The sequence below is a fragment of the Ovis canadensis genome, chromosome 24, assembly GCF_042477335.2.
Source record: "Ovis canadensis isolate MfBH-ARS-UI-01 breed Bighorn chromosome 24, ARS-UI_OviCan_v2, whole genome shotgun sequence".
NCBI classification, from domain to species: Eukaryota; Metazoa; Chordata; class Mammalia; order Artiodactyla; family Bovidae; genus Ovis; species Ovis canadensis.
Window position 1 is genome coordinate 35184831 of NC_091268.1, and position 26143 is coordinate 35210973.

The window sequence follows — 26143 nt, forward strand, 5'->3', positions numbered from 1 at the left end:
TTTGAACTGTGATGTTGGAGAAGACTCTTGAGAGTCCCTTGAACTGCAAGGAGATCCAACCAGTACATCCTAAAGGAGATCAGTCCTGGATGTTCATTGGAAGGACTGATGTTGAAGCTGAAACTCCAATACTTTGGCCACCTGATGCGAAGAGCGATTCATTTGAAAAGACCCTAATGCTGGGAAAGATTGAGGGCAGGAGGAGAATGGGACGACAGAGGATAAGATGGTTGGATGGCATCACTGACTCAGTGGACATGGGTTTGGGTGGACTCCGGGAGTTAGTGATGGACAGGGAGGCCTGGAGTGCTGTAGTTCATGGGTTTGCAAATAGTTGGACACGACTGAGCAACTAAACTGAACTGAAGTGACTTAGCATGCATACATACAGACACAGCTGGATCCAGGACCAAATTGAGGTTGTTGGGAGTCTTCCTCCAGCTCTAGCCTCAATGTTCTTCTGTGTTGGCATCACTTAGGCAACTTTTCAACTTGCAGTGACATGTTGACCCCAGTAGCTGCAGGCTCCCTTTCTATTTCTTAGCAACCTTGATGGAATGACACGTTTTCCCATAAGTTTCTATGAAAGTCTCAGAACTGGATTTCATTGGCTTGATTAGGTTAGATGCCTATCACTGAGCCAATCATGATGGCCAGGAGGCGGGAATATGCAGATTGGGCAGGCCTGAGCCTTTTACCCACCCTTAGAGCCAGGGTTATGGTTCCTTTCCTCTTAGATTAGGTGGGCTGAGATTGGTGTCTCCTAAGAAGAAGCAGGAGAGGGCATGGGGAATGGATTCCTTATCTGTCCCTGGGGAACCTAGGGCACAAAGGGGTAAAGTTTCTTGCCCAAACAGGCAGGGATGGAGCCAGGGCTTATTCCTGGAAAGCTCAGACTTTCCAAGCCCCCGCTCTTGGCTTCTTCACTTGAGCCCCCAGGGTATTAGTGACCTGAGGCCAAGCAGAATTTCCTGTTGCCTGCATGCATTTGAGGAAATAGCTAGAAAATAGAGCTAGGCCTTTGCTCTGCCTAAATTCACAGCTCAGCTCCCCTACTGTTGGTGCACCTGCTAGATATAAGGTACCATCTTCTGAGTGCCTCAGGAGAGCCGTATTTCCAGGCAACCAGCAGAATTTATTGAGTGCCTAGTGTTTGCAGAGCCCTTAATTAAGCATACTTGGTGTGAACACAGAAAGCCACATTCCCACCCTCAGGGGCTGTGACTCCATGCACTCAGGCCTGGCCCCTTTTCCCTTCTTCCCTAAGCTTGTTTGTGCCTCAGGACCTTTGAACTGGCTGTGCCCCAAGGCTGCATCATTGGATCCCTTCAGTCCTTACATTTCAGGTTTCAGCTCATGTCACTTCCTCAGCTAGGCTCTGCTGGTGGTGGTGGTTTAGTTGCTAAGTCATGTCCAACTCTTGCGACCCCATGGACTGTAGCCCACCAGGCTCCTCTGTCCATGGAATTTTCCAGGTAAGAATACTGGAGTGGATTGCTGTTTCCTTCTCCAGGGTATCTTCCCGACTTAAGATTCGAACCTGGGTCTCCTGCATTACAGGCAGATTCTTTACCGACTGAGCTATAAGGCTGTGCTAGACCATCCTAAATGAACATGAAGTAACCCTTCCACTGCTGCACCCTCTGACATGTCATTTGTTTGTTTTGGTTTCTTTTTTTCAGAGCAGTTGGCAGTATCTGAAAGAGTCTTATTCATGTATTTATTCATGTATACTTCAGTTGCCTCTCTCCCCTGAGGACAAGGATTTTATCTGTCTTATTTGCTCTATCCCAGTGCCTAGGTGCTCAGTGAATAATAAGGTGGTTGAAGTGATGAAGGGAGAGGAATGTGGTTGTTTGAGGAGGAACTGGCCGTCACCTTGAGGATGTGTCTCTGCCACTGACCCTCTCCCAGTTGCCTCCTGGCCAAGCCAGTGGCCCTGCAGCATGCTTCCTTGTAGGGATAGAGCCAGTTTTGGGGACAGGAATCCGCTGGGAACCAGCTGCTCCTTCCCCTCTGGCTGGTTCTCAGAACTGAGGCCACGTTTGGGGAGCTTCTCAGCTCCCAGCTCTGGACCCCTTTGGCCTCTGCAGCTGTTGTCTTCCTTGACTCAGCCAAATAGTTTCCCGGGTGGTCATTTCCTTGGGAAACCCAGATGTGGCTCCTGTTGTGGGTGGCTTCGATGGGGACAAGGTACCATGTGTGTGACCTTGTGTAACAGGTCAAAGTTAGAGGCCCAGCTCTTCCCTATCCTACGTTACAAACATACACAGTACTTACACAGTTTCTTCTGAGTACAAAATTAAACATACTCTTGGTGCAAAATTTAGCAGAGAATGTCTGAGTTCCCAGTGATTCCCCTTTATAGGGAAAGAACCGTTGTTATGGTTTGGTATGTATCACTCTAGAATTGTGTCTGCTGATGATAATGACATCAGCAAACATTGGCAGACTGTTTCCTGTACCAACAGATTTCATCCTTATACCCATTCCACTGGTGAGGAAACTGAGGCACAAACTGGGGAAATAACTTGCCCAAGTTCTCTGTATTAGCACAAGGTGCAGGCTAAGTTGCTTAGCAGGCAGACTCACATCTGTGTGCTAACTCATAATGCTTTCCTTCCATCTCATCGAGTAGCCTCACTTAGATGGGGCTCAGGGTGGGCTGCTGCTTCACCTCCTTGTCATCCAGAGGCCTGGTTCCTTCTGTGTTGTTGTTTGCCATCTGCCAGGAGTTGCCCTGGACTGCATGGTCAGTTCTGGCTCACTGGCAGATGTCCACCTTACAGCCTCAGGAAGGCCAGAGAAGGAGAGGGCAGGCTGGAGTTGCATCATCCCTGCTACTCGCTTCCTATTGGCTGGGCTTAGTCACATGGCCGCATATAGCTGCAAGGGAAGCCAAGCCATGCCATCGCTGCTGGCTGGCTGTGCGTCGTGTTACAACTCAGATTGTCTTAGTCCATTTGGGCTGCTGTAACAAAATACAGGAGAGTGGGTTTACAGCATCATGCTGGCACCTTCTTGCTGTCACAGTCTGCATGGAGTGAGGGAGCTCTCTGAGGTCTCTTTTTTCAGGGCACTAATCCCATTCACAAGACCTTTTCTCTCCTGACCCTATCACCCCCCAAAGGCCCCACCTCCTTAATACCATCACCTGTGAGCCTTGAGATTTCAACAGATGAAATTTGGAGGGATCCATTCATGCCATAGCAGGGGTTTTCATTCTAAAGAAAAAGGGGAATGGATTCTGGGGACAATCAGCAGTTTCAGCCTTTCTGCTCCAGCCTCTTATGAGAGGAGGGTGCCCGGTGGGCCCTGCCCTTCCCCTGACTCCTCCCGCCCTCCCGCCAGGTGGACATCATGCAGATGTGCGTCATAGAGCTGAAGGAGAGACCGGGCCGGCCGCTGTTCCACCTGGAACACTACATCGAGGGCAAGTACATCAAGTACAACTCCAACTCAGGCTTCGTCCGTGATGACAACGTGCGCCTGACGCCGCAGGTAGGCCCCTGCAGAGCCCCGTGTCCCATCTCAGCAGACCTTGGGCCCCTCCAGATTACAATAGGGCTTCCTTTTTTGTCCTTGCCTCTGTACACTCCTCCCTACAGAGAAAGGCCCCCAACGTGGGCAGAGCTGGGGTACGCAGCCCGTCAGAGCAGTGCCTGCCGGTGTCCACGCAGCCCACAGCCTGGTCTCTGCAGTCACCTTTTCCTTCTCGCCCCACAGGCCTTCAGCCACTTCACGTTTGAGCGTTCCGGCCACCAGCTGATTGTGGTGGACATCCAGGGTGTGGGTGACCTCTACACCGACCCACAGATCCACACTGAGAGGGGGACTGACTTTGGAGATGGAAATCTAGGTAGGCTGGGAAAGCCAGCGTGGCCCCAGAGACCACGCTTCCCTGCAAAATTTCCAGGCTTTTTGTTCACCTGGGCAAGCAGGCCAAGGTGGTATATGGGCCTGCCCTAGACTGTGGAGATGGGAGCCTGGGATGTCTGGCCCTTGCCATATTTAGGGTGCTTAGCGCTGCCCTGCCCCCATCCCAAAGCAGAACAATGCTCCAGATTCCCCACTGTGTCTTCAGGTGTCCGCGGGATGGCCCTCTTCTTCCACTCGCATGCCTGCAACCGGATTTGCAAGAGCATGGGCCTCGCTCCCTTTGACCTGTCCCCAAGAGAGAGGGATGCAGTGAATCAGAACACCAAGCTGCTGGTAGGTACCCGGTAAGAGCATGTGTGGACTGGCAGGGCCCTTCTGCTGCAGGACCAGAAAAGTGTGCCTCCTGTGCGCTGGTGGCCCAGGCCCTGTGGTGCTTAATTGAAGAGTATTGTGGCTGGAAGAATCTTAGTCCCATCTGTGTCCCTCACCCCTTTTGAACCAGTGTACACAGCCCTCCTGAGTATTCCCACTAATAGAGGAATTGGGGTCTGCTTGATTTAGGCCCATTTTTGCCTACAGTGAGGGGACCAGGTGTGTACAGATAGTGAGTGGGGTGTGTGGTATGTGGTTTGTCTGATGTGTTGACAAATGAGACTTGAACTTGGCTCACTGAGCACCTCTCTGTGTCCCTGTTGTACCCCCATTACCACCCCCAGTATATGGACCAGATATAAGACCATGTTGGCAAAGACCAGCTTGGGATTCTGCAGGACATCCCCCAGCTCAGGGCCATGAACTGTGGCCATCGCTTTGGGAGTGCTAGCCCTCTGAGCTCCTGTTCCCAGATGCCCCTTCTTAGAGGCCTTCAGATTAATGCCCCACTGATTATTTTTAGATTTTCTGCCAGTCCCTAAGGTCTCTATGGCTGAAAGGGCCTCAGGTTTTGAGGGACCAACAGGCAACAGGAAGAACCCCTTGTTCCCAAAAGGTGCCTATGTGATGTGCATGTCCCTGTTAATTTTCCAGCAGTCAGCCAAGACCATCTTAAGGGGAACAGAGGAAAAGTGCGGGAGCCCCCGGGTGAGGACCCTCTCAGGGAGCCGGCCCCCACTGCTCCTTCGTCTCTCAGAGAACTCCGGCGATGACAACATGAGCGACGTGACCTTTGACTCTCTCCCTTCCTCGCCGTCTTCAGCCACGCCACAGAGCCAGAAACTGGACCACCTCCGTAAGTGATGGTTTGGCCCCTGGTCATTGTGATTGGAGGAGGCAAGCACCAGGTAGAACAGGGCTAAACTGGCTTCCACCTCTGTTAGAAAATCAGACATGCCAACCAAAGAGACTGATGGCCCAGATGGCTTTATAGATAAGTTCTTTTAATAAACTTTCAAGACACAGCCATCCAAATGCCATAAAAACCACCTGTATTGTAGAAAACAAGGTAACATTTTTCAGAGTGATTGAAATTCGCAAAAAGTTTTACACCAAAACTTGACAAAACACCAGAAAAGAAAACTTTTATCCCAACCTCACTTACAAATATACAAGGCAAAAATTCTAAATAAAATATTAGCAAATAAAGACTAGTATCTTAAAGTCTGTCACAGCCAAAGAGGGCTTTTGCAGGAATCTGAAGGTTGTTCAGGGTTCAGAAACCAATTAGTATCATGTGATTAGGTCGCAGGAGAAAAACAGCAATCATAATTTCTGAAGCTGAAGTGACAGAGTTTACTCATATTATGGACAGACTTCACTTATGATATGGATGTGGGAGCAGCAGGAAAGAGGAGAGGCAAGGCTGACTCCATGGTTCTGAGCCGAAGAACTGGCAGGACTCTGGTCAGTTATTCAGCTGAAAGAAGCCCCAGGGGAGCAGGAGAGGACGAACTTTTAAAGAAGCCCGTATATCACCAACAAAAGGCCTTGGGAATAGTCTGGAGCAGGAGTTGACAGACTCCTTCTTAAAAGGCCAGAGAGTAAATATTTTATTCTATGTGGGCAACATAAACACGACCATTGACAATATTTAAAACAAATCAGTGTGGCTGTGTTCCAAAAAACTGTATGGTTGCTGAATTTTAAATTTCATGTAATTTTCACGTTACCAAGTAGGTTTGATTTTTTTCAACCATTTAAAAATATGAAAAACTTTCTTAAAAACTATCTAAGAGGGCTTCCCGGGTGGTCCCGTGGTTGAGAGCCCACCTTGCAATGCCAGGGAAGCCAGTGTGATCCCTGTCCAGGAAGATCCCACATGCCCCGGGGCAGCTGAGCCTGTGCACCACACCTACTGAGCCTGTGTTCTGAGGGCCTGCTAGCCACCACTGCTGAGCCCCACAGGCCACAGCTACTGAAGCCCGATTGCCCTACAGGTCATGCTCCACAGCGAGAGAAACCACTGCAGGGAGAAGCCCTCCCTCCACAGCCAGGGAGTAGCCCCCACTTGTAGCAACTAGAGAAAGAGCCCACATACGGCCACAGACCCAGCACAGCCAAACATAAACAAATACATTTTTAAAAAAAAGATTATTTAAAAAAAGCATAAAAACAGCAGACAAGCCAGATTTGGTTAGTGGGACTTTGGGACAGGAGATAAAAGACTGGAATCTGCCAGGAAACTGTTGGGTTTTAAACCATCTAAGGCTTCTCCCATTTGTACCCCAAATGGACAAATGCTTCTTTTTCCATTCACAACTGCACCTCATTGACAGCTGACCATAGGGCAAGCACATGATGCTGATCAGTGCGTTACACAATTGTATCACTATTTGCCTTATGGAAACCCCAAGGCAGCGCAGCAGCTAAGCTACTTGCTCAGGACAAGTACAGGCAGCTGGCAAGTAGAGAGTCTGGGTAAATTCTCAGAGAACTGTGGCCTCTCAAGTGCCAACAACATTCTTCTCCCGTTTTTGTACTTTATAAATGTCAAATAAAAAAGGCTTGGAAACTCCCTAGGGGTCCAGTGGTGCTTTCAATGGTGCTTTCTGTAGGGTTCTGTGCTTTCGCTGCCGAGGGCCTGGGCTTCATCTATGGGCCGGGAACTAAGATCTTGCAAGCCATGTGGTGTGGCCCCAAAAATAAATATAAATTTAAACTAAGAAAGGTTTGGTGGCAGCTGTAGATGGCTTAGATGGACTTTGTGAACTGTTGCAGCCGTGCAACTGCTGCCTTGCTCTGTCTTCTCCCTGCCCAGATTGGCCTGTGTTCAGCGACCTCGATAACATGGCACCTCGAGACCAGGACCCTCTGGACAACCACCGGGTGAGTGGAGGGGCTGGGGGAGCAGGGGTGGGTAGGAGTGGACGCCCTCCTCTGGGAACTGAGGGTGAGTCGGCAGATTCAGAGGTAGGCAGCCCAGGTCTGCTTGGGGGCACTGGCAGGAGGGCACAGGCAGAAGCCTCTGGGAAGAGCAGGGTCCATTTCAGTTTCCGGAGGTGGTTAGAGCAGAGAATCCAAATCAGCCCCAGTGAGACCTTCTGGTACATGCTGGGCTCGGGCCTGGGTTTGATTTGCCATGTGTGTGTGTCTTGGGGGAAAAGGAGCTATGTTGGGTGTCCAGTGTGCAATGCACAGCATGGGCAGCCGTGACGCTCCCAGGTCAGATGAGCAGAACAGGTTTCCTACAGCCTCTTCATGATTCAGCTGTAAGACACTGTAGATGACATATTTGCATTCAGAGGAACATATGTTATAGTGTCAAATTAAAAATTCATTAGAGGGGCTTCCCTGGCAGTCCAGTGGTTAGTTAAGACTCCACACCGCTACCGTAGGGGACACGGGTTCCATCCCTGGTTGGGAAACTAAGACCCAATGTGTTGCATGATGGGCCAAAATAAAGAAATAAAAGTGGTGTTTTTTTTTTAAAGTCTTTGAAATCCAGTGAATAATTTACAGTTACTAGCATATCTCACGGAGAAGGCAGTGGCACCCACTCCAGTACTCTTGCCTGGAAATCCCATGAACGGAGGAGCCTGGTGGGCTGCAGTCCATGGGGTCGCTAAGAGTCAAACACGACTGAGCGACTTCACTTTCACTTTTCCCTTTCCTGCATTGGAGAAGGAAATGGCAACCCACTCCAGTATTCTTGCCTGGAGAATCCCGGAGACGGGGGAGCCAGGTGGGCTGCCATCTATGGGAGTCAGACACGACTGAAGCAACTTAGCAGCAGCAGCAGCAGCATATCTCAGTCAAAACCCTTTATTTTCATCAGAAATAATTATTCTGCATTTGGAGTTCATAGAATTTACAGCTGAAAGAGTAGATTCACATATGCCTGTTGTTATGTGACATAAGAAAAAAAGAAGTTATGTGAAAAAAGAAGTTCATCAGAATTTTTAAAACAGACTTTGCCGAAATGTCGCACTTGCACAGGCCAATAGCACCTTAAGCTGCTCTCTCAGCTCCGAAGGCTCAGCTTCACCCCTGACTGCTTTGCAGAGTTTGTGAGTGACAGAAGAAAGTAGGAAGAGCTGCACATATGGAATTGTCACTATAGGCAAACAGTTTTAAGAGTCTGGTAGATAATTATCATTTAATTCTCACACAACTTGTGAGGTAGATAATAGTTTCTACTTTTCTCAGAATAGCTTTTATGTTTTACTATAGAATTAGAATTAGGATTAGGGCTTCCCTTGGGGCTCAGCTGATAAAGAATCCACCTGCAATGTGGAAGACCCGGATTTGATCGCTGGGTTGGGAAGATCCCCTGGAGAAGGGACCAGCTACCCATTCCAGTATTCTGGCCTGGAGAATTCCAGGGGCTGAATTCCATGGGGTTGCAAAGAATCAGACACGACTGAGCGACTTGCACTTTTCTTTCTAGAATCAGGATGAATTTTAGAAATTCAGAGTAGGTTGAAAAGGAAAAGGTTCAGAAGATTAGCAAGGTGAAAAGACTCCCTCCCACCTGTTGCCTCAGCCACTTGCTTGTCACCAGCTCTGCTTGGGCAGTGCTCTCATTATCCCTGATTTAGTGATGGGGAAACAGGGGCACAGAAAGGTAAGCTCCTTGCTCCTGGTCAGTTAGCGATGGAGCCAGCATTCAAACCCAGGCCATCTGGCCTTGAACCCTCTGCGTACTGCTGTCCCTCATGTTAATCTCCACCATTTCTCAGATGAGAACACTGTGTTTTGGAGAGGTTGGCTGCCTTGCCCAGGATCCCAGAGCTGGCAAGTGCAGAGCTGGGGTTTGAGTAAGGCACTCTGTTGCCTGGCTTAGGGGTGGTTACCAAGGATGGGACACATAGCCCAAGGTCTTGCAGAGAGTAGGTGCGAGGAAGGGGCTGCCTGCAGCTTTTGAGTATAGCCTGTGATCTGATTTCAAAAATAGCCTTTCATTCAGCACACTGAACACTTCAGTTTAGCTGGCTGTAAGTTACATCTCAATTTTAAAAATTGAAATAGTTAAAAAAAAAAAATAGAATAGCTATTTGACTCACAGAGAGCAAGGCCTGGGGGAGGGCAGTGGGAAGCCTTGGGTGTGCTTGGAAACCAGAGCAGAGGCCTTTTTAGGGTAACACAGCTCCTTGGGGTAGAGCAGATTCCTGGCCAGACCAGAGGCCAAGGATTCCATTGTGTGTCCCACGGCTCCCATCTGTCTAGGAGACTGATCCAAGTTTCACATTCATGGTAGTGATACCAAGCTGCTTTTAAAAATATATTAAGTAAAATAAAATGGTTTATTTAAGGAAAAATGATAAAAGAGAAGTATGAATTCATGAGAGGAGTTTTATTATTTCAAGGAAGAAGAGAACGGAGTCAGGAGGAGACTCATAAGAAGTCTACATTTTAACAGAAAAGTTTCAATTCCTTTTAGAAATAAGAGATCTAAAGTAACTAAGGCCTAGTGTTAAGAGCTGTTGGAACTTAGCAACAGGGGCACAGGAGTTCATTTTAGAATTGTCTATTCTTATAGGTGTATTTGAAATGTCTCTAAGTGGAATAAAGAAGGAAAAAAAATAAAAGTTTTAGCTGAACAGTGATGCGGGTGACGTGCAGATATGACCACGACTCAACAGTGATAGACAAATGACTGAGGTTTTAGAAATTCTGAATTATACCAGATTCCTTTTTACAACAGAATTCAGATCTAGAAGAATAAAAAATATGCCGAACTGACCTGTGCAGTTTGGGCAGAGGGCTTTCAGTTCAGTTGCTCAGTCGTCTCCGACTCTTTACGAACCCATGAACCGCAGCACGCCAGGCCTCCCTGTCCACCAGCTCCCGGAGTCCACCCGAACCCATGTCCATTGAGTCGGTAATGCCATCCAACCATCTCATCCTCTGTCACCCGCTTCTCCTTCTGCCCTCAATCTTTCCCAGCATCAGGGTCTTTTCAGATGAGTCAGCTCTTCACATCAGGTGGCCAAAGTATTGGAGTTTCAGCTTCAACATCAGTCCTTCCAATGAACACCCAGGACTGATCTCCTTTAGGATGGACTGGTTGGATCTCCTTGGAGTCCAAGGGACTCTCAAGAGTCTTCTCCAACACCACAGTTCAAAAGCATCAATTCTTCAGCGCTCAGCTTTCTTTATAGTCCAATTCTCACATCCATACATGACCACTGGAAAAACCATAGCCTTGACAAGACGGACCTTTGTTGGCAAAGTAATGTCTCTGCTTTTGAATATGCTATCTAGGTTGGTCACAACTTTCCTTCCAAGGAGTAAGCGTCTTTTAATTTCATAGCTGTAATCACCATCTGCAGTGATTTTAGTGAAGTGAAGTCGCTCAGTCATGGCTGACTCTTTGTCACCCCATGGACAGTAGCCTGCACCAAGCTCCTACATCCATGGGATTTTCTAGGCAAGAGTACTGGAGTGGGTTGCCGTTTCCTTCTCCAGCAGTGATTTTGGAGCCCCTCAAAATAAAGTCAGCCACTGTTTTCCACTGTTTCCCCATCTATTTGCCATGAAGTGATGGGACCAGATGCTATGATCTTAGTTTTCTGAATATTGAGCTTTAAGCCAACTTTTTCACTCTCCTCTTTCACTTTCATCAAGAGGCTCTTTAGTTCTTCTTCACTTTCTGCCATGAGGGTGGTGTCATCTGCATAGCTGAGGTTATTGATATTTCTCCTGGTGATCTTGATTCCAGCTTGTGCTTCCTCCAGCCCAGCGTTTCTCATGATGTGCTCTGCATAGAAGTTAAATAAGCAGGGTGACAATATACAGCCTTGACATACTCCTTTTCCTATTTGGAACCAGTCTGTTGTTCCATGTCCAGTTCTAACTGTTGCTACCTGACCTGCATATACGTTTCTCAAGAGGCAGGTCAGGTGGTCTGATATTCCCATCTCTTTCAGAATTTTCCACAATTTATTGTGATCCACACAGTCAAAGGCTTTGGCATAGTAAATAAAGCAGAAATAGATGTTTTTTTGGAACTCCCTTGCTTTTTTAACGATCCAGTGGATGTTGGCAATTTGATCTCTGGTTCCTCTGCCTTTTCTAAAGCCAGCTTAAACATCTGGAAGTTCACGGTTCGCATATTGCTGAAGCCTGGCTTGGAGAATTTTAAGCACTACTTTACTAGTGTGTGAGATGAGTACAATTGTGCGGTAGTTTGAGCATTCTTTGGATTTATCCTTGGATCTTATCCTTTAAACCAGTGTTTGTTTTTCTGCCTGTGAAATGGCACTTAATAATAGCACTTAATATGATCCACACTCTGAGTGTGACACCTCATTTCATCCTCAGAGCCCCTTGATATAGGTGCTATCATGAATTCCCACAGCTCAGGAAACCAAGCTCAAGAGAGGCTGAGCAACTGTCCAGGGTGCCATAAGGGTGTGACAACTGGCAAGTCACAAAGCTTGGATTTGAGCCTAGGCAGTCTGTGTCTAGAGCCCACATTCTTCGCCACTATTTCTTACTGCTCCCTTGTTACCCAGCCAACACAAGTAGGAGGAAGAGAATGTTAAGTGAGGAGATGGGGCAAAGGAGAGAGAGCAAATGGATGAGATTCCAGGTATCAACACCAGATATTCAGAGGACCTCTGAGACCATAGGACCATCTTCTTTCCACAGGACTCTGAGAACAGTGGGGACAGTGGATACCCCAGTGAGAAGCGGGGTGACCTGGATGACCCAGAGCCCAGAGAACATGTAAGGAACCCCCAGGAAATGAGAACAGAGTCCCCTGTTGCCCAGTTGTCTAGAGGGATAGAGAACTAGGGGGGAATGTGAGTGGGTCTTAAGAGCATAAAGTAAATTAATATATAAATCATTTCAGATAAATGCAGGGCAGAAGATAAAACAGGTAATGGGAACTAGTAAGTTTAGTAAGGGAACAGGCATGGGAGATTAGACACAAGGTTGAAAATGGTGGACACATCGCATGGTAAAGCTGGGACCTCTGGTTGCTAAGCAGAGAGGATGCTGGGCAGTGGGCCAGAATGGTGCTGGTATAGGTGGGCAGGCCCAGCTCAAAGGCACAGGATTCCAGCAGTCCCTCAGAAGGGCTCCGGAGAATGGAGAATGCCCTAAGCTGTCTTCCCAGCAGCATTCAGGTGAGGGCTATTTTAGATAGTATCAGCTGCTTAGGTTTTGCCCAGTGCCAGAATGGAACATGGGTATCAAGGCAGCCTTGCTGGGAGCCTCTGGTCTCAGCTTTGATACTGTGAATATAGACTGGTGATGGGAGCTTTGGCTAAGGGAAGAAGCACTTGGCCCAGTTTTTTCAGTGCCTGCCTACCAGAATCCTGTGCCTTTGAATCCATTCCATCTATGCGCATGTGAGACCAGCGCATCAGTCCCGCCTGTCTCCCAGCATCCTCTCTGCTTGGCAAATGTGCCAGCTTCCTTGAGGGGAAGCCGAGCCAGTTCCTTGAGGAGGGCCCCCTGGGAGGGCTGGGCCAGTTCCCCAGGAAGCAGCTCTTGGAAGGAAGGGCCACTGTTTGGATCACTCTAATCTCTGCCTCCATCAGGGCCACTCAAACGGTAACCGGAGGTACGAGTCGGATGAAGACAGCCTGGGCAGCTCCGGACGGGTAATGCACACCCAGGAATCCTTGTCATGGCTGCTGCTTATCTTTTCCAGGCTCTCTTTCTGTTTCTCCCCCTTCGTGTCGCATCATTTCTGCCTGCCCGGGCAATTCATACGTCTCCTAAAAGAAGATTTTGCAAAGGAGCCAATCCCCTTGGCAAATACTTTTCGAGCTCCTGCCCTGGGTGGGGTGCTGAGGGATCTGCAGGGAGGATTAAAGATTAGGATGGCCTGTCCTGGAGGCCATGCCCCTCAGCTCCTTCCAGTGTACATTAATTTATGAACACTTCTTGCAGCCACCCAGTGAGACAGGCTAACCCTATTCATCCCCTTTTGACATATGAGAAAATGAGGGTCTTAAGCAACTCTCCCCAGGTTACCCGGCTAATAGATCTAAGCAGCAGCTCAGGTGATTATCATCAGGGAAGTGTGGGAAAGACCAGCTTTGGGAACCCTCTTCTCTAGCTGACTCTGAGCCACACTTTGAACCTCTGGCCCTCCAGCCTTTGCTAAGGCAAGTCTCTTCCACCTGCAAGGTCCTTCCTCCTCTGTGGTTATATCTCCTCAAAGCCTGTCTGCTCTCCCGGGCTGGACCCTCGTGGCACCTCCCCCAGAGGCCTTCCCTGATAACCAGGGCAGGCTTGACTCTTGCTGCTTCCAGAACACAGATTATTTATCACGTGGCATTTACTTCCCATGCGATGCATGCAATATTTACTTACCACGAGGTACCTGTCAATCAGGTCAAGGCCGCAGCATGGTGTGGAGTCAGGGCTGTTCAACCACAGCACCGCTGATACTCTGGGCTAGGTAGTTCTTTGTTGTGGGGGCCGCCCCGGGCACTGTATGATATTTAGCTCATGCGTGCACACACTCATGTATGCACACACCAGGCAGCCTGGCTCTGTCCTGTGAGAGCTTGGGACAAGGGTGTCTTTAGCTGGGAGACATGGCGTGTTTTCTCAGCCCAGCAGCAGAGGCACCCTGGGCTTGTGCAGAGGAGGCCCAGTGGATTTGCTGCCGGCTCTGTAGTCAGGCTCTTCTGGAGCCTTGTGTGGGGAGCAGCTCAGGGTCGAACCTCCCCGACCGACTCAGATGGTTAAGTGAGGGGACCCTTCTCCAAACTGCCAGTGCGTGGTGCTAGCCTCTGCGTCCTGTTGCTTCAACTTTGCCTCAGTGCCCACAAGCTGGCATCATTTGGGAGAGTGGAAATAGGCCCCGTTTGTCCAAGAAAACTTGATACCACATGGGTCCACGCCCCCTAACTTGCCAGGCCGGCTTTCATCGCTGGGAGGGTGCGTCCATCCCCAGCCCCTCACTTCTCTGGCCTGTAAGTGCCCGCTCCTCCCCAGGTCTGTGTGGAGAAGTGGAATCTCTTCAACTCCTCCCGCCTCCACCTGCCGAGACCTTCAGCTGTGGCCCTGGAAGTGCAGAGGCTCAACGCTCTGGACCTCGAGAAGAAAATCGGGAAGTCCATTTTGGGGAAGGTATGGTGATGCTCTCTCTGCACTAACCTGGAGCTTCCCCAGCTGGCAGGGGGACCTGGGCTGTGGCTGCGACCTGCAGGCAGCCAGGCCCACCCGCCATCCATATGGCAGGTCCATCTGGCCATGGTGCGCTACCACGAGGCCGGCCGCTTCTGCGAGAAGGACGAGGAGTGGGACCGGGAGTCGGCAGTCTTCCACCTGGAGCATGCAGCCGACCTGGGCGAGCTGGAGGCCATCGTGGGCCTGGGACTCATGTACTCGCAGCTGCCCCACCACATCCTGGCAGATGTCTCTCTGAAGGTGAGCGGGTGGGGTCTCAGTCAACCCATTACCCTTCCTTCTCTGGGTTTGTGAGCTTCCCTGGTGGCTCAGATGATAAAGAATCTGCCTGCAGTTCAGGAGATCCAGGTTCGATCCCTGAGTCAGGAAGATCCACTGGAGAAGGAAATGGCAACCCACTCCAGTATTTTTCCCTGGAGAATCCCATGGACAGAGGAGTCAAGTCAACCCATCACCCTTCCCTCCCTGGGTTTATGCCTGGGAAATTTCCTGAGCATCACTTTGGGCCCCGGCACTTCCAAGTTAGCTGACACCAATAGAATTGGTCTCTGGCCTTGGGGACTGAGTAAAGATGACAGTCATGTTCCCAGGCAATTGCAACCTGGTGCAATGGGAGAAGCAGATGCTGCTCCAAACAAATGAGGGAAGGGCCTTAGCTGGGATTTCCTGATTGTTATTCCCTAGTGGCTAGAACAGACCTGGCACAAACTCCATATTCAGCATTCATTTGTGGAACGAATGAAAGAAGTGATCCCTAAGGTAGACCTGAAGACCCAGTGGAGTCAGCCAGGCACAGGGCGGGAGGAGCAGTGTGTGCAGAGGGAACAGCGTGGGTCTAGGTCCTGGGGAGACAGCCAGGGTGGGGTTTGGAGGACAGGAGGCCATCAGTGTAGCTGGGGCATGGGGTGTGAGGAGGAGGTGAAGAGATGAGGCTGGAGAGGGGGCCAGACAGGACAGGTGTGATAGGAATCCGTGAGGATGTCTTCTCCCTCTTGGCCCCCCTGCTCTGTGAGCACAGTGGACAGGACCTGACCAGGCCTAGGGAGTGTGATTCTGTCCTTGGAGAAGGTGAGAGGCCCTTGGTGTGGGTGTGCTTCCAGATATCTGTCCCCGTCCTCTCGGTCATGTAGGGCAGGCTTGTGGCTGGATGAGCCTGGGCTTGTCATGGGCACAGGGTGCCAGGCCCTCTCTGTGGGCCTGGCCATGGCCCAGAGGGTCGTGGGTCTCAGACTGGAAGAGGGTATGGGAAGACAGCCCTGTGGCTAAAATTGTTTTTTAATATAGAAAAGTTTACAGTAAAAAAGCCCCCTCCTACCTTTTCCTCCATCTTTTCATCCTCACATGTAATTCCAAGAGGGTATTCATTTCCTAGAACTCTCATAAGGGATAACCACCAACTAGGTGGCCTAAAACAGCAAAAATTCATTCTCTCACGGTTCTAGATGCCAAAGTCCAAAATCAGGTGTTGACATAGCCATGATTTTCTAGCTTCTGGTGGGGAGAGGCCATCTGGGGTCTTCCTTGGTCTGTGGGCGCATCACTCCAGTCTGTTTCCATCTTCACATGGCCTTTTGTCTGTGTGTCTGTGTCTCTGTGTCTCTTTTCTCATGAAGACAGTCCTGTGGAGTTTAGGGCCCACCCTACTCCAGTATGACCTCATCTTAACTAATTAAATCTGTCTATTTGGAAAGACCCTGCATGCTCCAGTCCAGAGAGTTGCAAAGAGTTGGTCATGACTAAGCAACTGAGCATGCATGCACAGGGATACCTCAAAGCCTTTTTAAAAGATATATTTATTATTTCTTTGTTTTATTTTTTGGCCATGGTGGATCTTCATTGCTGCACGCAGGCTTTCTCTACCTGCGGTGAGCGGGAGCTACTCTTCTTTGGGGTGTGCAGGCTTCTCATTGTGGTGGCTTCTCTTGTGAAGCACAGGCTCTAGGGCATGCGGGCTTCAGTGGTTACGGCACATGGGCTCAGTACTTGTGGGTTGCAGGCTTAGTTGCTCTGCGACATGTGGAATCTTCCTTGACCAGAGATCGAACGAGTGTCCCTTCCATTGCAGATTCTTAACTACTGGACCACCAGGGAAGCCCCATTTTTATTTCCTGTTTTAGATGGTGAAAGAGCAAGTTTGGTTGAGGGGAGGGGATTTTGACAGGTAGATGAATTCTCCCTCATTCTCTAGTCTCCATGCTCCCTGAGGGCTGGATTGAACATATCTCATTTAGCCAGTGGTATGCTGGCAAATGCTTAATGACTGGTTCTTGCAGGTGGGGAGGGAATGTTTGTCCATATATGTATGTAAGCTTATTAGACAGTTAGTGATAAAAGAAAGTGGAGCATACAGTTTACAAACAATAATAAAAAATATTCTATTGTGAATTCCATATGGTCAGTTTATCCTCACAGAATTCTTTCGCTAATTTTTGTGGTGCTCATATCTGTAGCCTCCCTCTGGTTGTGGCTGATGAAGGAGTAAAGTTGTGACGTGGATATTGGTTAATAATTTCACTTACTTTAGTGAGTAAAATGGAAGTGAAATAAGCAAGCTCTTTGTCAGAGTTGGAGCTTCATTTATTTACTGCTGACATGAGCAAGACTCCTTTGCTGAATCAGATGATAGTTTAAATATCAAAGAGACTCCAGTTTCTTGCACTCATCGCAATGTAATGGCTATAGACACAGCATACTTTTAAATAAATCTGCACTATTAATATTTTTGCCATCTCTTGGTGTAAATGCTCCCACTGTGGCCAATGTCCAGGTACTAACATGACATCACTGAGCACGGAGTTGGAAGGAATGCATGGCATTCCCATTGTATAGCATTTCCACTATGCAGATTCCATAGGCCAGTGGCTCTCAATCAGGCATCTTTGCTTCCTGCTTTTCCATGGAATGCTTAGCAGTATCAGGAGATAGTTTGGTTGTCACAGCTCTGGAAGTTCAGCTGGCTTCTAGTGGACAGAGACCAGGGATGCCGCCAAATATCTACAGCACACAGGCCAGTCCCCACACAACAGAATTATCCCATCTAAAATGTCATTAGTGCTGAGTTTGGGAAGCCCTGCAATGGATATTAATAACCTCAAGAGCACAGATAACAGTAAAGCAGAGTAAAATAATTAGGAAGTGATGAGCTTTGGGTGTTTGTCACCTTTCATTTAACTGTAAATTAACATAATTTAATTTTTAATAAAGTCTGTGTTTTATGAACCCACTCCAATACTCTTGCCTGGAAAATCCCATAGACGGAGGAGCCTGGTGGGCTACAGTCCATGGGGTCGCAAAGAGTCGGACATGACTGAAGCAACTTAGCAGCATCAGCAGCAGCCCTGTGTTTTATGACTGGTTTGCTTTCACATCATTTTTCACGAGCTTGTAGAGCCAGCTCCAGTCGCCTGTTCTGCCAGCATCCAGCGCAGAGAGGACACTTAGAAGGGTCTGAGGTCTAAATAAAGGAATGCCGAGGCCCAGAATGAGTGGTGAGGGGCCAGGACTGGGGAGACCTTCTCTCTGAGACTCCCTGGTAACCCTTCTTATGATCTCAGGCTATTTACACCAGTCACACCCAAGCCCCTTTGTAAAGGGATGTAGAAGCTATTTCAGTTTCCTTATCTGAAGCCATCTCAGAGGCCTTTCTCTCTAGGACCGGCTCTGGCAGCCGAAAAAACAAGGGCAAGTGCCCTGAAAAGCTGCTAGCCCGTCTCCCACTTTCCCGACAGCCCCCATTGGACCTTTTCGTATTATCTTGCTAAGACATTCACTTATCCATGCTAAGTGCATGCTAAGTTGCTTCAGTCATGTCTATCTCTCTGTGACCTTATGTACTGCAGCCTGCCAGGCTCCTCTGTCCACAGGATTCTCCAGGCAAGAATACCAGAGTGGGTTTCCATTCCCTCCTCCAGGGGATCTTCCCGACCCAGGGATCGAACCCTTGACTCTTATGTCTGCCTGTGGTGGCGGGAGGGTTCTTTACCACTAGCACCACCTGGAAAACCCACTCATCCAGCACATACTTTTGAGTGCTCCTATACTCTGGGCAGTGTCCTAGGTTATTTTTGACAACAGCCAACCTTTCAGATGGAAAAGAATGTAAATACAGGTCATAATTAACAAATGAAAATATTTCCAACAGAAGTAAAAATAACTGACCTTTATTGAGTACTTCCTGTGCCAAGCATTGTTCTTAAGTGAGAGATGGGATAATATGACAGGGAATGAGTAAGTGGATAGGCCTTCTTTCTTGGATGTTAGTTCCCTGACTGAACATCCTGGCATCACTGACTATGGACATGAGTTTGAGCAAGCTCCGGGGGCTGGTGATGGACAGGAAAGCCTGACGTGCTGAAGTCCATGGGACCACAACTGAGCAACTGAACTGACTGACTCCCTGACTGAACCTGTCCCCCCTGCAGTGAAAGCACAGTCTTAACCACCAGACTGCCAGGGAAGTCCCTATGGATAGGCCACTTGTTATTAAGAGACTGATTCCAGGTGCAAGGGAGGCTGGGAAATGTAGTTTTTAGCTGGTCAGCCATGTGCCAGCAAAAATATGGCAGGGGATAAGGGACTTCCCTGGTGGCTCAGATGGTAAAGCATCTGCCTGCAATGCAGGAGACCTGAGTTCAATTCCTGGGTCAGGAAGATCCCCTGGAGAAGGAAATGGCAATCCACTCCAGCACTCTTGCCTGGAAAATCCCATGGACGGATGAGCCTGATGGGCTATAGTCCATGGGGTCCCAAAGAGTCGGACACGACTGAGCGACTTCACTTTCACTTTCAATGGATATGGGGGACAACTGGTAGTCCCTGCCACACTTCCTGAAGCCTGAAGGTTGAGAAGGGCCTTATAGACTGATACGAGAGCTTTGTATTTGTAGCTACTGTGGGAAACGGTCAGCTCCTCAAAAGGCTAAACATAGAGTCATATGTGACCCGGAAGTCCTACTCCTAGGTCTGTGTATGCATGCTCACTTGCTCAGTTGTGTCCAACTCTTTGCAACCCTCTGGTCTGTAACCTGCCAGGCTTCTCTGTTCATGGCATTTTCTAGGCAAGAATACTGGAGTCAGATGCCAAGCATTTGACTACCCCAGGGGATCTTCCCGATCAAACCTGCATCCCTTGTGCCTCCTACATTGGCAGGCAGATTCTTTACTTCTGTGCCACCTGGGCTTCCCCACTCCTTGGTATGTGTGCTTAGTTGCTTAGTCATGTTCCACTCTTTGCGACCCCACGGACTGTAGCCTGCCAGGCTCCTCTGTCCACAGAGATTCTCCAGGCAAGAATACTGGAGTGGGTTGCCGTACCCTCCTCCAGGGGATCTTCCCAGCCCAGGGATTGAACCCAGATCTCCCACATTGCAGGCAGATTATTTACCAACTGAGCCACCAGGAAGCCCACTCCTGGGTATATAAACCCCCAAAATAGATACATACATCCACACAAAAGTTTGTACACAGTGTTCATAGAGAATAGCTATAAAATGAAAGCAAGCCAAATGCCCATCACCTGATGAATTATGAACAGATTAACAAATCGTGGTATCTTCATACAATGGAATGTTTTTTGGCCATAAGAAAGAATGAAACACTGATAGAAGCTGTATGAAATGAACTTTGAAAACCTTATGCCAAGTGAAAAGAGCCAGGCACAAAAGACTAGTTGTTATATGATTGCATTTATATAAAATGCCCAGAATAGGGAAATCGCTAGAAACAGAATGTAGATTAGTGGTTGTCCAGGGCTGGGTAGGGGTGGTTGGGGAACAATTGGGAGGTACTAGTTAAAGGGTATGGTGTTTTGATTTCTTTTTGAGTTAATGAAAATATTCTGAAATTGATTATGGTGGTGGTTGCACAATCTGTAAGTGAGTGACATCGCTCAGTAGTGTCCAACTCTTTGCGACCCCATGGACTGTAGCCTACCATGCTCCTCCGTCCATGGGATTTTCCAGGCAAGAGTACTGGAGTGGGGTGCCATTTCCTTCTCCAGAGGATCTTCCTGACCCCAGGATTGAACCCGGGTCTTCTGCATTGTAGGCAGGTAAAGCTACCGTCTGAGCTACGAGGGTTGTACACTTTAAATGAATGAGTTGTTATATGAATTATATCTCGATAAAGTTGCTAAAAAATTTAAAAGAATTGGAAGCCAGGCGCCCCTGTTGGAAGTGGATAGATGATGTGGTCTCTGGCAGAATCACATCAGATAGAGGTGGGAGTGGACTAAGCTTCCATTTCTCCCTGCCTGATGGGAACCGCCAGAGAGCTCTTTGCAGCAGGGTAAGCCCTGTTCTCTTTCTCACAATGTGCAGTTCCACAGCAGCCCCAACCTGAAGCTCTCAATTCAAGAAACAGAGAAAAGATTGACGTATGAGATTCTGGCAGCCCCTCACAGCTCACTTTTCTCTCTCCCCCTCTTTGGTTTGTATTAACAGGAGACAGAAGCGAACAAAACCAAAGGATTTGATTACTTACTGAAGGCAGCCGAAGCTGGTGACAGGCAGTGCATGATTCTGGTGGCGCGAGCCTTTGACACTGGCCAGAACCTCAGCCCTGACAGGTACTGTGGCCGTGGCTCAGGTGGAGCTGGTGGGAACCTGGGGTGCAGGTGGGAGCCTCCCCTCTGGAATCAGAACAGACCCGGGTTCCAGGTGTGCCTCCCCCGAGTACCAGCCCTGTGACCGTGGGCAAGTAGGCCTACCTCCCTGACCTCAGTTTCTTCATCGTGTCAAATCAGAATACCCATAGCACCTGCACCCTAGGGTGGTAATGTGTGCTTGCGTGAGGGTTAAATGAGATGATGCCTGTAATTTCACTGGCACATAAAGAGAGAGAGAAATGGCGTCTTAGCCATTTTATGTAAAGATTTGTCTGAGAAAGAGTCTGAAGGGATATGTAGCATCAGGTCCAGGGCCAGTTTTCTCTAGATGATGGGATTAGGGGTGATTTTAATTGACTCTTCCTATTTTTGTTTTTAGTGTTTTCACTTCTAAGAGGGAGTGGAGGGAAGGGGGACTGAACTCCAGGGAGGAGTTCAGTCCTGGTATGAGTTTTCCAGAGTGATTTGGGCTTCCCTGGTGGCTCAGATGGTAAAGAATCTGCCTGCAATGCAGGAGACCCAGGTTCGGTCCCTGGGTCAGGAAAATCCCCTGGAGAAGGGAATGGCTACCCACTCCAGTATCCTTGCCTGGAGAATTCCATGGACAGAGAAGCCTGGCGGACTGCAGTCCATGGGGTCTCAAAGAGACAAGACTGAGCAACTAACACTTTGACTCTTTTTTTTTTTTTTTCTCACTTTTTTTAAATCTCTGACAGCTACAACCCTACAGGTGTTAACAGCTTTTCCCTTATGCCTCTGGCAGAGATGCCAGGATTGGACTCTCCGGTGGCAAGAGAGGAGAATGGCAGCTTCATCTTGGGTCTTTGGCTTGGCTGGTGGGAGGTCCCAGAAGTCCAGGAGCAGAGAATGGTTGAGGGAATTCAATTCTTAGTAGGACCTGTTGCTCACTGGCTCCCAGTGGATCTCAGCTTCCCCGTTTCTTCTCAGGCACCCATGGCTTTCTGGAAGGGACAGTGTCCAAACCTCCAGGATTGGGGCAGCGTGGCACTTGCCTCCTATGTGGGTCGTGTTTTCATCTCCCTCACTGAGTTTAGAAGCAAAGTCGAGACTGTGGCTCTGTCATGTCAAGCTCTCAGGGTCTAAAATGTCTGAGTTACATACCCTGCAAACATGTGTCAGCTACCTGCTATGTAACTGTAATGCTCCTTATATTTGGGTACACCTTCATATCTGTGATTTTATTTCACTGAGAACTAGAATTGGGTTTCCTGCACCTCTTCAGTGCCAGTGCTTAGCACAGGGCCTGGCTCAGTAGTTGTTTGAATGAAAGAATCAACACATCTCTTTGACACAGACTGGGCAGCATTTAGGGGCTTATTTTATGGATGTGTGGTTCTAAGAAGTGAAGGGGCTTGTCTGCAGTTAAGTAGCCAGTAAGTAGCAGGGCCAAAACTTAGGTCTTCTCATCTCTTCTCCAGTGGACTGTACATTAGCCTGCTTCTTAGGGGCTCAGAGTCACTGGCATGGAGGGGAGGTAAACAAAACAGGAAATGATTTTGTCCAAAATCAAATGCCAACATCTGTGATGCCCATTGAGACTTCCCTGTAGCTCAAATGGTAAGGAATCTGCCTGCAATGCAGGAGACCAGGGTTCAGTCCCTGGGTCTGGAATATCCTCTGGAGAAGGGCATGGGAATCCACTCTAGTATTCTTGCCTGGAGAATCCCCAGGGAAAGAGGAGCCTGAAGGGCTACAGTCCATAGGGTCACAAAGAGTTGGCACAACTGAGGACTATGCACAGCACATATATATATTTTGGCCTTGTGGAATGTGGGATCTTAGTTCCCCAATCAGGGATCAAACCCATGCCCTTTGCAGTGGAAGCATAAAGTCCGACCATTGAACCATCAGGGAATTCCCTGTAAAAAAAAATTTTTTTAAGGCTGTTAGCTCTTTGGTAAATGAGTTGACTTAAAACCTTTTTTCAGAGATGGCTTCCATAGATTTGGGGCAGCAGGGAGAATAGGTGCCACACAATGCCCACTGACTATTGAGTCTGGGAACTTGCTGGGTTTTAATATTTGTGTGGTTAAATCAATCAAGATTTTCTTCCGTAACATCTTCCAAAGTCATTCTCTCACTCTTCTTCCTCATTCCAAGCAGCCCCAGCCTCTTCCATTCAGGGAGCATAAATGAGAGTCAGCTATTTGCATTTAAGGGGTTTTGACCCCCTCAGAAGTTACTATCTCATAGCAGAAGGAAAAGTCATTGGAAATTCCAAGGCAGGGTGGACATACTAACCACGGGGTGTGGAGTTGGGTGGGGTGCGTGGGGAGAGAGTAGGCCTTTTCCCTTCTTTTACATTTAATGTGTTGGAAGCAGTTCTGCCTCGCCTTTCAAGACCAGAGAGGGCCAAAGCTGAAAGAATTGAGATCAGCTAGTTTAGTGATTGCCAATCCACTGTTCAAACCCCAGTCTTCTGGATGTGCCACAAATAATTTTCAAACAACTTCCCTTCTTTATAAAATAAAATGGAGTCAAGATTATCTCCTGACACAATCCCAGCCAGCCACTTCAGCAGACATTTATAGAGTCTGTGCTGTTTGCCAGGCCCTGGGAATGCAGCCGTGAATAAAACAGACACGGTCCCTGCCTTCCTAGAGCCTTACATTCTACCTGGGGAAAACGTAATAAACAAGTGAATAAGTAAACAGGAGAATTACAGTTTGAGGTAATGGTAAGAAATCGAGTATTTGGGGCCAGCGTCTCTGAAGAAGCTGAGCTGAGGTTGGAGAGATGAGGAGCCAGGTATGGGAAGAGTTCAAGGAAGGATGTTCTAAGCAAAGGGAGCAGCAGGTGCAAAAGTCAAAGGGCGGACAGGAGCTGGCAAGTCCGAGGAGGGGAAAGTGACCCAGCGAGTCTGGCATGGCTGACAGGAGCTAAGACTGGAGGGTGAAGCCAGGTCCATATATGTGTGTGTATATATACACAGCTGTAGCTCCAGGAACATTTCATGGGGCACGTAGACCTTCTTATCTGCGTCTCTCTTTGCTCTTTCCTGATGTCCTATAGTTACTCACGTGTTTGGTAATGTGCATTAGTACACCCCAAGGAAAAGAGCCCACTGCCCTGTTTACTCTTTATTTTGTTTTGCTCAGATTGGGTTGGAACCTGTGTCTGCCTTTGGGGGTTAGACCACTGTGTGGCCGTAGGAGAAATAATTGAGAGTGAAGGGCAGAGTCAGAAGGGGGAAGTCAGCTGTTCTGGAATAAGCCCTCCATTTTCTGGAGGAAAGCCAGAGCTGGCCAGCAGAGGCAGAGAAAGAAAGAGCTGAATGACTGCTGTCGAAGGTTCTGGGGGCTTTGGTGAAGGGTACCCCACCCACCTCTTCTCCTGCATGAGTTATAGGGCAAATTGGTTGGGACACCACCCACTGCTAATGCAAACCCATAGGGTAGTTTTTTGTGTGTTTTGTTTTTTGTTTTGTTGTTTTTTGGCCACCCTGTGCAGCTTGTGGGATCTTAGTTCCCCAACCAGAGATTGAACCCAGGCCATGGCAGTGAAAGCACCAAGTCCTAACTGGGACTGCCAGGGAATTCCTGCAGGGTGATTTTATGCAGACTAGAAAAATGTTCCCCTTCCTCAAGATGCTCGACTTCCATCTGTTGGAAACTTATTGTTCTATACCACTTTTGTTAGGGAAAACTACTTGACCGCTGTTGTAATAAATATATAGATCTACAATGTGAATGACAGCCCTTAGGTGTGGTGGCGTTGGATACTATGAAGCATAGGTGGTGGCCGCACTGTGATCCCTGACTTGCCTCTCCTGCTGATGGGCCTCCTCCTTCCTGCCCTGTTGCCATGGTAACTTCCTCTTCTCCTCTATATCTCCTGGCAAGGTCCCAGAGCTGGCCAGAGGCTCTCCACTGGTACAACACTGCCCTGGAGACAACTGACTGTGATGAGGGTGGGGAGTATGATGGGATGCAAGACGAACCCCGGTACATGCTGCTGGCCAGGGAGGCGGAGATGCTGTTCACAGGCGGCTGCGGGCTGGAGAAGGACCCACAGAGATCAGGTAGCGCCTGGCAGACCTGCCCCTGGGGTGGGACAGGGCTGGATAGTGAAAGAGACATGATTCCTCTCTCATTGGGAATCACAACAAGATGCAAGACTGAGTCTCTTCTTTCCATTCTGGCTGGGAGAAAGATTCATACTGGTCCTGTATTGTGCAAGGCTGGCTACCCATATGATGCTTAGAAAGGGTTTCTTTATGAAGTTGGTATGCAGATGAACCTTTTTGATAGTCACATGTTAGAAATTTGGGAGGTTTGTTTGCAATGCAAAAATTGAGCTGACATTTTCATAAAATTCACCATTTTAAAGTGTATAGTTCTGTGGTTTTTAGTATGTTCACAGTGTTACGCCATCATCACCACTACCTAATTCCAGAACATTTCCATCATGCCAGAAAGAAACCTGGTACCTATTAGCAGTGACTCCCTATTTCCCCTTCCTGCTGTCCCTGGCGACCACTAACCTAAAGTATAGATTTACCTGTTCTGGTCATTTCATATAACTGGGATCACAGTATGTGGCCTTTTGTGTTTTCCTTCTTTCAGGGTTCATTCTTATTGTAGCATGCGTTAGTACTTCATTCCTTGTTATTGCCGAATAATATTCCATTTTATAGATACTACATTTTGTTCATTCACTCATCAGTTAATGCACATTACATATATTAAATAACATGATAGACATACTGAACTCCTGGTTTTGCAGGTATAGTGAGGCTAAGTTTAAAAGTTTTTTTAAGGTAGTATAACAAAATCAAGCAACTAATACTGTAATTCTATAATCTTTTATTTGACTTCTAAATCCAAAAGCACTGAAAACCAAGTGTTTTTATATGTTCTCCACAAATTCATTTGGTGGCCAAACCCATCTAGATATTTTATCCCTTCCACTTTCATATAGCCCCAATTTGTCCAATAGAAGTCCTCAGCCTGATTCTAAGTGACTCAGCTGGAATCACCCACAGCCCCTAAACCAATCACTGTGCTTACTGGGTGGCTCACTCTGGGTGGCTGTGCCTAAGTCCCGACCAGTCCCTGTGGCCTGGTGAAGAACAGGGAAGGTACTTTGATTGACCCGGCTTGGATC

At 48.3% G+C, this 26143-nt stretch overlaps 1 protein-coding gene across 9 annotated transcripts in view; it reads left to right on the forward strand.

The window, feature by feature from the left end:
* The window catches only part of EEF2K (eukaryotic elongation factor 2 kinase), a 68387-nt gene that overhangs the window by 38777 nt on the left and 3467 nt on the right, over positions 1–26143 (forward strand). For 4 of the 9 annotated variants that reach the window (XM_069570321.1, XM_069570322.1, XM_069570323.1 and 1 more), the window contains 11 exons: positions 3352–3501; positions 3727–3859; positions 4085–4212; positions 4906–5107; positions 7073–7140; positions 11908–11985; positions 12807–12869; positions 14218–14352; positions 14464–14652; positions 20853–20977; positions 24880–25058. In XM_069570321.1, coding sequence (XP_069426422.1) covers positions 3352–3501; positions 3727–3859; positions 4085–4212; positions 4906–5107; positions 7073–7140; positions 11908–11985; positions 12807–12869; positions 14218–14352; positions 14464–14652; positions 20853–20977; positions 24880–25058 — 1450 coding nt within the window. The remainder of the gene's footprint in view (positions 1–3351; positions 3502–3726; positions 3860–4084; positions 4213–4905; positions 5108–7072; positions 7141–11907; positions 11986–12806; positions 12870–14217; positions 14353–14463; positions 14653–20852; positions 20978–24879; positions 25059–26143) is intronic. The other 5 variants (XM_069570325.1, XM_069570327.1, XM_069570326.1 and 2 more) reach the window with 2 other exon arrangements.